This window comes from Salvelinus sp. IW2-2015, unplaced genomic scaffold (assembly GCF_002910315.2).
Source record: "Salvelinus sp. IW2-2015 unplaced genomic scaffold, ASM291031v2 Un_scaffold1114, whole genome shotgun sequence".
Taxonomy (NCBI): domain Eukaryota; kingdom Metazoa; phylum Chordata; class Actinopteri; order Salmoniformes; family Salmonidae; genus Salvelinus; species Salvelinus sp. IW2-2015.
In genome coordinates, this window is record NW_019942733.1 from 125331 (window position 1) to 135253 (window position 9923).

At 43.2% G+C, this 9923-nt stretch overlaps 1 protein-coding gene across 1 annotated transcript in view; it reads right to left on the bottom strand.

Annotated features, from left to right (window-relative positions):
• LOC112069775 (laminin subunit alpha-1-like) overlaps positions 1-9923 on the bottom strand; it is a 144929-nt gene that overhangs the window by 88793 nt on the left and 46213 nt on the right. The window contains 4 exon segments of the mRNA XM_070438690.1: positions 1240-1345; positions 1885-2063; positions 2592-2709; positions 5331-5420. Of these exon segments, the coding sequence (XP_070294791.1) occupies positions 1240-1345; positions 1885-2063; positions 2592-2709; positions 5331-5420 (493 nt within the window).

The window sequence follows — 9923 nt, forward strand, 5'->3', positions numbered from 1 at the left end:
CTATATGCCATACCTATACAACAGTGTATTACGTCTATACTATAGGTTACTGTACTTAGGTTCTATACTATAGGCTCTATACTATACTAGTAGGCCTATTTTACATAGCTATCTATACTATGTTATTACTTACTAGGCTATACCTATTCTATAGGCTATTTATACTCATAGGCTATACTATACATATAGGAATATACTATACTGTACTATACGTACACTACAGTTATACTATACTATACTATACTTTACTAAGTTATACTATACTATCATAGCGCTATTATATTACTAAGGCATATACATATACTATAGGCATATACTTATTAATATAGGCTATACCTATACATGATAAGCGTATCATACGACATTACTTACTATGCGTAATACAATCTATAACTAAGGATATATCTACTATACTATAGGCCTATACTATTACTATACGCTATACTATACTTAGGTTATACATACTATACTATATGCTATTACTATATCTACTAGGTCATTATACTATACTATAGGCTTACTATACTATTATACTAGGCTATACTATACTTAGGTATACTCTATATTACTAATAGCATTACTATTACTATAACGTGCTATACTATACTATAGGATATACATATATAGGCTATACTATATGATTAGTTATTACTACTACTATAGATATACTAATATGCTATATATATAGTACAGTATAGCCTATAGTATAGTATATCCTATAGTACAGTATAGCCTATAGTATAGTATATCCTATAGTACAGTATAGCCTATAGTATAGTCTAGGCTCTTACAGGACATGAGGTACATAGCCCTATAGTGTAATTTCAGTATGTATTGTTTTGCTATTATGTCCAAAACGTAGATGGAGAATTTGTGATACGTTACTGTCAGCTAAATATAATATACTCTGAATTACTGTACATGTAGAGTCTCAAGCCCAAAAATAAAAGTGTCCTCATCACCCATCTCCCATAATGATTTCGGTAGATATTCAGACGTATACTGAACTACGCAGGTTTGKTTTTAACACAAGCTGAAAACAAACGTTATTGGGGTTAAAATCAAATATTATTGGTGGCGTTAACATTATTTAACAGATGTTATGGCAGGTACTGTATAACTCTTCTGTTTCTRGCTCCAACAGTGCAGTAATACCTAACAATACAATACAATACACACAAATCCCCMAAAATGTCATTAAGAAATTAAGAAATATCTGAACGAATAGAGTTTTTGTACCATTCTCAGGCTTGGCGTGGTTGTCATCTCTGATACAGGCAGGAGTCAAAGACCCCTTCATGTCACAGCTGCACTCCACACATGGGTTCTCATTGTGCGGAGACACCTACACACACGCAGGCACACACACATGTGTGCACACACACACACACACACAACCATACACAGAAGGAAACAAATACACAATTGACAATTCACATTCCACACAAGGTGCACACTGCAATTACAAGTTTAATAAATCACCATTGATCCATCCAAGCAAGCGCCATCACATCCAAATAGCTGCATTCTACAGTAATTCTAGTCTTTCACTGAGCCACATAACCCAGACTAGGTAGTGTGTGTAACACACAACGATTTTATTAGCCAATCAAAAGACAATGGGCATGTACAAAACAGTGCATAGAAATGCCACTAATGAAGACCACAGGGTCCTCAGGAAACAGGGACCATATTGATGGATTGGATTACAGGGACCATAGGGACAGAAAAGGGACATTGGTTTATGGCAGGGGTCTTCAACTGGTGGACCGCGAGCCAAATCCGGTCTGCTAGCCATTTTGATGTGACCTGCCAAAATGTCTTACGGGGACCATAGAGACACAAAAAGGGCATCGAATTACAGGGTCAGTGAGGGGACAGTACCTTGTTGGGTCTGTAGAAGCCATCTGCGCAGGTCTCACAGTTGACACCGGCCGTGTTCTGGGTACAGCTGATGCAAACGCCCCCGCCATGGAAGTCACCATGTGAGTTCGTGCTCATCTTGAGGTTGGCCACCGTCTGGTTAAAGTAGCAGTCGTTGGCCTTGTCRTGGCAGTTACATTCTAGTGGAGGAGGATCATACACAGGTCAGATAACTTCTAATGCACCTCAATGGGAGAGTTGTTGAAGGGTAGTTTATTATTGAGAATATATGCCAACTGTTCAGTTTTTTATTTTATTCTGTACTCGGAGTAAACACAGTATGTGCTATTTCGTCAAGGTGCTGAAACAACTGAGAGATGAAAATACCACATTTTCATAAAAAGCTTGGAAAACCCCTTGGCTAAATCGGCTTAATAGCTATTGATATAAAACATAATCTAAATGAGTTAAAATCACCATAGGGATAGGAAACAAAAAACTCTGTCTTGTGTGTCAATGAATGAGTGAGATGTGTGTCAATGAATGGGTGAGACATGCGAGTGGATTTCATTGAAAGAGTGAAGAAGTTATTTCATCTGATCTGGAACACTTTAAACCAAGTCTAAATCCAGCATGTCAATTTCATGTCTTTGTTTACTAAGTGACAACTGGCAAACGTTGACAGTATGATATTTTACTTAGGCCCATAAAGACCAAGTTCCGCTTACTCTCGCATGTGTTGCCATCGGAGAGGGTTCCCGGTTGCCACGGTTCCTGGTGGTAGCCGGGGCAACACTCATTACAGCTCTCCCCACAGGTATTGTGCTCACATACACACTGCAACTTCTGAGAGGACGAAAGAGAGAGAGGAATGGGTGAAGAGGAAGCCGCAAGAAGTAACTGATTCAGTGCTTATGCTCTAGTCCTATTGTCACCTGGGACACACACAAACACACACACACACACACACACACACACACACACACACACAACCACACACTCACACACACAAACACACTCACATTCACACACACAACCACACAGACAAATGGTTTCCTCATTTTTGCTTGTCAGACAAATAACTGGTCCCATATGAGGTGTGAACTAACTCGTGTGTGTGTATGCACGTCATGTCACAATGTTTGTGTGTTTACCACTGTGTGAAACGTGAATGCATTTCTAAGTGGCGAGAGTTGAAGGGTCACAGGACTTTTCGGCTACACATAATACTACAACGTGAACTTGTCATGTCTCCACGCCCTCTAAGTGTAAACACTGTAAACAGAATTGGAATGTTTTTGAAAGCTAAAATTTACAGACATTTTCCTTATATTTTTTAGACTTGTTTTATTTAGTTTATACTTGAAATTGTAGTAACAGCCTGTTTCATTGAGCAACTCCCCAGGGTATTATCAATGTGGCAATTTTCTTTTACCTCATATAGACATAATGACTTCCAAGACATTGATMAAATGAATCCTGGTTTGTTCTAACGTAACTTTAATACGCTAGTTAGTATAAGCCTAAGCACTCCTATCTATACTGAACAAAAATATAAACGCAACATGCAACAATTTCAAMWATTTYACGCGGTTACAGTTCATATGAGGAAATCAGTCAATTKAAATAAATTCATTAGGCCCTAATCTAGGGATTTCACATGACTGGGAATACAGATATGCATTTATTGGTCACAGACACCTGGGCCTCACAATGGGCCTCAGGAGCTCGTCACGGTATTTTTGTGCATTCAAATTGCCATCGATAAAAAGCATTTGTGTTCGTTGTCGTTGCTTATGCCTGCCCATACCAATACCTCACCGCCATCATGGGGCACTCTGTTCACAACGTTGACATCAGCAAAYCACTCTCCCTCACGACGGCATACACATTGCCAAATTCTCAAAAATGACGTTGGAGGCGGCTTATTGTAGAGAAATTAACATTACATTTTCTGGCAACAGCTCTGGTGGACATTCCTGCAGTCWGCATGCCAAGYGCACACTCCCTCAAARCTTGAGACATCTGTGGCATTGTGTTGTGTGACAAAACTCCACATTTTAGAGTGGCCTTTTATTGTCCCCAGCACAAGGTCCACCTGTGTAATGATCATGGTGTTTAATCAGCTTCTTGATATGCCACACTTGTCAGGTGGATGGATTATCTTGGCTCACTAACAGGKAAGTAAACAAATTTGTGCACAATATATGAGAGAAACATGCTTTTTGTGCATCTGAAATATTTCTGGGATCTTTTATTTTTAAATACATTTATTTTACACTTTAGATGTGATATTTATATGTTTGTACAGTGTAGCTATGGTTCAGCTAAATGTCAACATTCAGCTAACAGCCACCACGTTGATGTGAGAAGGATGAAGAAATKATGTTCTTTAGCTAGCTAGCTTGCTAGCTAAAGTTACCTAGCTGTGTAGCCTAGCTATATTACAATTAAGCAATCATTTATTTTWATTTTATTTAACCTATATTTAACTAGGCAAGCTAGGCAAGGCACGGGGGGTGTGGCTGTCAGCCAATCAGCATTCAGGGCTCGAACCATCCAGTTTATAATATGAATGACACTATCTGGTAATGTTACAATACTTTTACATTCGTATGGGAGGGGTCAATTATTGATATGCTAATGTTACTTGATCATGAAGCATGTTTTTAGTTAGCTAGCTATGTGTATTGACAGCTAATTTAATGTGTACGGCAAGAAAATAAACCCTTTAATTGTCTGCAMATGCTTGTGAATTGTTGGATTATTTAAGTGTGATATGGTTTGGTTGCATTATTCAATAGTGTAATATGTTATAGAACAAAAGTTGCTCAGATTGTTAAATAGTTTGTGCTTACTGGCTAGTAGCTACTGTGATATTTATGGTCAAATTGAGCTGCGGACCAAGAATATTGTGTTGGCAACGCAAGGTGAGGTAAGGATGTAATGTGAATTGAAAAGTAGAAATCTCTTTCGGCATTCCACTCCTCACACTCTCCTTCCATCTCTTGTAGTGGGAATTAGGGCCTTAGCACTTACTTTCTCATCCTCGCGTTAACTTGACATTTGCCCTTAATGAGGAAGGCAACCAATTCAACTGAGCAAATGTTGGACCGTACCATTCCTCCAGGGACTATAGGGGCGAGGGTGCTGGGATTGCTTATTTCACTTTATAAAACAAATTAGTTTGGCAAATATATTTCTAAGAAAGAAGTATTACTACCGTGCATTGCATAAATTTGATATAAAAGTACTCTTTATATTAAGTGTGTACAGTAATTACAACAGATCAGCAATGAATGAATGTTGACTCCGATAAGAGGAGCTTAATTTAGTCAAAATGTGAAATGTTTAACACACAATATGTGAAAGGCAGTAAATCAGTTATACACTCTGCATTATTAAACAAAAGCTGAATGACAGCCACCGAACCTGAATGGGCAAAACTGAATACGGCCTGGTGTTACCTTGGCAACGGGGTCCCAAGGACAGCTCTGGGCGTGTCCGTAACAGATGCACATCCCACCCACTGAAATGTCCTTGATTGAATAGTAGTACTGCACAAGGAAACACAAACATACAACGCCAATCAAGTTAGAAAGACATGACTTCAACGGAATACAAAGCCAATCAAGTTATAACATTCAAATCAGCCAGGAGAAATGACAAATGACGTATCAACTAATATTTCAGACGTTCAGCTGCAAATAGCATTTTTGATAAAACCAACCATAAATATGCTAAATATACATTTTTACAAAGTTATTCAAGGCAACGCTCAAACCACGTATTTTGAATGAATGACCAATTTGTTTAAACACACTGTTTAACTTAATTAACCTCTTGAAGCTAGGGGGCAGAATTTTTATGTTTGGAAAAATAACGTTCCCATTGTAAGCTGCCTATTTCTCAGGTCCAGATGCTAGAATATGCATATAATTGACAGAGTAGGATAGAAAACACTCTAAAGTCCTAAAGCAGGGGTGTCAAAGTCAATGGACGGAGGGCCAAATAAAAAATGTAGCTACAAGCCGAGGGCGGACTGTTCGAATGTTCATTGAAAAAAACTTTAAATGACGCATATAGTCTAGTGAACCTAATTGACCTACTGAAAACCTAACAATATATTCCAATATGATCAGATAAATAAAGCAATATTTTTTATGGCTCTGTCAGTAATCTTTAATTTTCAACAGACACAAAAGACAAATTTCCTTTATATAAAATCCCCATAACATGAACATTAATGAAAGAAACCGGTGTCATGTTTGTCTTTGACATTCTTGTCCCTGTGCTTCCCTCTGCTGGTCTTATTAGGTTCTTTCCCTCTTTCTCTCTCTCTCTCTTCTCCTCCCTCTTCCCTCTCCCGCTCTCTCTCTCTATCGTTCCGTTCCTGCTCCCAGCTGTTTCTCATTCTCCAACGACCTCATTTACTCTTTCACACCTGTCCCCCTATTTTGCCCTCTGATTAGAGTCCCTATTTCTCCCTCTGTTTTCCGCTTCTGTCCTTGTCGGATTCTTGTTTGATGTTTGCTGTTCGTGTCCTTGTTCCGCCCTGTCGTGTTCTTTGCCTTCTTCAGAGTCCTGCGTGTGAGCAGGTGTCTATGTCAGCTGGCCAGTGCCTTCCCGAAGCGACCTGCAGTCTGTGGTCGCGTCTCCAGTCGTTCCTCTCTATTGACGAGAGGATTTCAGTTTCCTGTTTTGGATTACCATTGATTATATCCGAAAGAATCATTATTTGTTTAATACTGGAATAAAGACTCTGTTACTATTAACGTCGCTTTTGGGTCCTCATTCATCAGCATAACAGAGAATCCCGACCAAGATGGACCCAGCGACTATGGATTCTCTCAGACACGGCCCGTCAGAGTTCCAGGGAGCAATGCTCGGCAGACACGAGCAGGAGTTTTGTTTGCCCTGCTCGTCATGCCGTTGAGACCCTGGCCGCTCAGGTCCTCCGCGATCTCTCTGGACAGTTTCAGAGTCTTCGTCTCGTGCCACAGCTACTTCCTGGTCTTCCGAGTCTCCGGAACCTAGGGTTTAAACCCACCATGTCTACTCTGGGCAGCCCACTGAGTGTCGCTCTTTCTCACCCAGTGTGATATGTGTTCTTCTCTCCAGCCCACACGTACTCTAGTGAGAGAGCTCGGGATCGCTTACGTCATATCACTCCTTACTGGTCGGCCTCGGGAGTGGGGCACAGCTATTCTGGGAGGCAAGGGCTGAGTGTTCTTAACGAATTATCAGAACTTTAAAGAGGAGATGAATGCGGGTTTTTTGGATCGTTCAGTTTTTTGGGAAGGAGGCTTCCTGGGCCCTGGCTTCCTATGTCAAGGTGGATGATGCATAACGGGATTACTCTATAGAGTTTCGCACGTCTTGCTGCATCCAGTGATGGAACGAGCCGGCCGTTGCTCGCTCGTTTCTCTGGAGGGACTCCACGCAGGAAGGTTAGGATGAGATTCTCTCCCCGGAGGTTCCTTCAGCGTGGAACTCTTTGATTGCACTCGCCATCAGCATAGAAGAGCGGGTAGATCTTCGTGCACCGGGCTCGTGGAGGAGAGCTCGCGTTAACGGTGTTTCCCCTCTCCGGCATCTCAAACATCTCCTCCCACACGGCTCAGAGACCGAGCCATTGCCAGCTGGAGAGGTATCGATCTCGATAAGGAGAGGGAAACGGAGAATCAACCAACCCGCGCTTTTGCCTCTAGTGCGGCTTTCGCTGGACATGTTTGTCATGTCCATGTCCAGTAAAACGCAGAGCTCATCAGTAAGCGGAGGGGCTACTGGTGAGACCGCTACGTACGTAGCTCAGGTCTCTCCCATCCAAAGATCCTGTACTAACTCTGTCGGTCATTACGCTGGACGGGTTCGGCTGCTTCCTGCAGTGCCCTGATAGACTCTGGGGCTGAGGGTTGTTTTATGGACGAACATGGGCCGGAAACATGACATTCCTTCTCAGACAGTTAGGGAAGCCACCGCGCCCTGTTCGCCTTAGATGGTAGTCTTCTCCCCAGTATCAGATGTGAGACAACTACTTTACGCTCACGTATCTGGTAACCACAGGTGAGACCATTTCCTTTTGAATTTTTCGTTCACACTTTCTACACCTGTTGTTTTGGGGTCATCCCGGCTAGTATGTTCCCATAAGCTCTTCTATTAATTGGTCTAGTAATGTCTATCTGTCTTGGAACGTTTCTTGTCATGTGAAGTGTTTAATGTCTGCTATCCCTCCTGTGTTCTTCTGTCCCCTGCTACTCAGGAGGACGCTGGTGATTTGACAGGAGTCCGGGAGGATATCATGATCTGCCGCAAGGGTCTTTCAAGTCGGTCCAGAGCCACTCCCTTCCTCCTCAGCCGGTCGTATGAATTGTTGTATTGATCTCCTTCCGGGGGACCGCACTCCCCCTCGGGGTAGACTATACTCTCTGTCGGCTCCGAACGTAAGGTCTCGAGGATATCTGTCTGTTTTCTCTCGGGACGCACGTATGCGGTGGGTGCCTTCTTCCTTCTCCGCCGGAGCGGGATTTTTCCTTTGTTAAGAAGAAGGACGGGTACTCTGCGCCCCTGCGTGGAATTATCGAGGTGCTGACATGACATAACGGTTAAGAATCGGTTATCCGCTTCCCCTTATTATGTCGTCAGCCTTCGAGATTTTGGCAGGGACAAGTGCTTTACTAAGTGACCTTCCGTAAACGCTTACCAATCTCGTACGCATCAGAGAGGGGGACGAGTGGAAAAACGGGGCGTTTAACACTCCGTTAGGGCATTTTGAAAATACCCGGGTTTCTGCCGTTCGGCGTTCCTCGCTAATGCTCCAGCTGTCTTTCAGGCCATTAGTTAATGGGAATGTACTGAGAAGACATGCTGAACATTTTGTTTTCGTTTACCTTGACGATTATCCCTGATTTTTTACCGTCACTCGAGATTCATGTTCAGCACGTTCGACGTGTTACTCCAGCGCCTTTTTAGAGAATTGTCTCCTAAGCGTGAAGGCTGAGAGTGCCGGCCTTTTCATGTCTCTCTGTCACATTTCTCCGTTCTGTTATTCCGCTGAGGCATTCAGGATGGATCCCGGCTAAGGTCGCAGTGTCAAGCGAATTGGCCCGTCCCTAAGTCACGTGTCGAGTTGCAGCGCTTTCTCGGTTTTCGCTATTTCTTCATCGGGCGTTTCATTCGTAAATATCGGTCAAGTGGCTTGCCCTCTCACAGCTCTGAACTTCTGTCAAGACTATTGCTTGTAAGTGGTCGGTTCCGGCCCAGGGAGCTTCTGATCTCCCTCAAGAAAAGCGTTTTAACATCCGCCCTATCCCTTGTTCTCCTGACGTCACTTTAACAATTCAATTGTCGAGGTGACGTTCAGAGGTGGGCGTGGGAGCCATTCTGTTCTCAGCGCTTCCAGTCTGACGATAAGGGTCCATCCTTTGGCCGCTTACTTTCTCATGCGCCTGTCCCATCGGGAACGCAACTATGAATGTGGGTAACCGCGAAACTGCTCGCCATCCGCTAGCCATAGAGAATGGCGACAGTGGTTGGAGGGGGCGAACCCGTCCTTTTTGTCGTTTGGAATTGACCATAAGAACCCTTGAGTCATCGTTCGGTCCAAACGACTTAATGCACGTCAAGCTCGTTGGGCCGTTGTTTTTGCTCGTTCGAGTTAAGTGAATTTCCCTATCGTCCGGGAAATGAAACACAAGCCTTGAATGCCTTATCCGTCTCTTTAGTTCTTCTTGGCTTCTACCCGACCCGAGGGGAAATTCTCCCTGAGGGCGTGTTTGTCGGGTTGACGCTGGGGGAATTGAGAAGACCAGGTAAAGCAAAGCACTCACTCACACTGCGTCGCGCCGCTTGTCCTAGTAACTCCTTTTCGTTCCTGTCTCTAACCGTCGGCCTGTTCTTCCAGTGGGCTACTCTGCAAGTTTAGCTGGCCAACCCGGCGTCGGTACGCTTGCTTCTATTTCGCCAGCCGTTTTGGTGGCCTACCAGGAGCGGGACCACCGCGCCGTTTCGTGCTGCTTGTTCGGACTGCGCGCAGACAGTCAGGTAATCTCTCCTGCCGG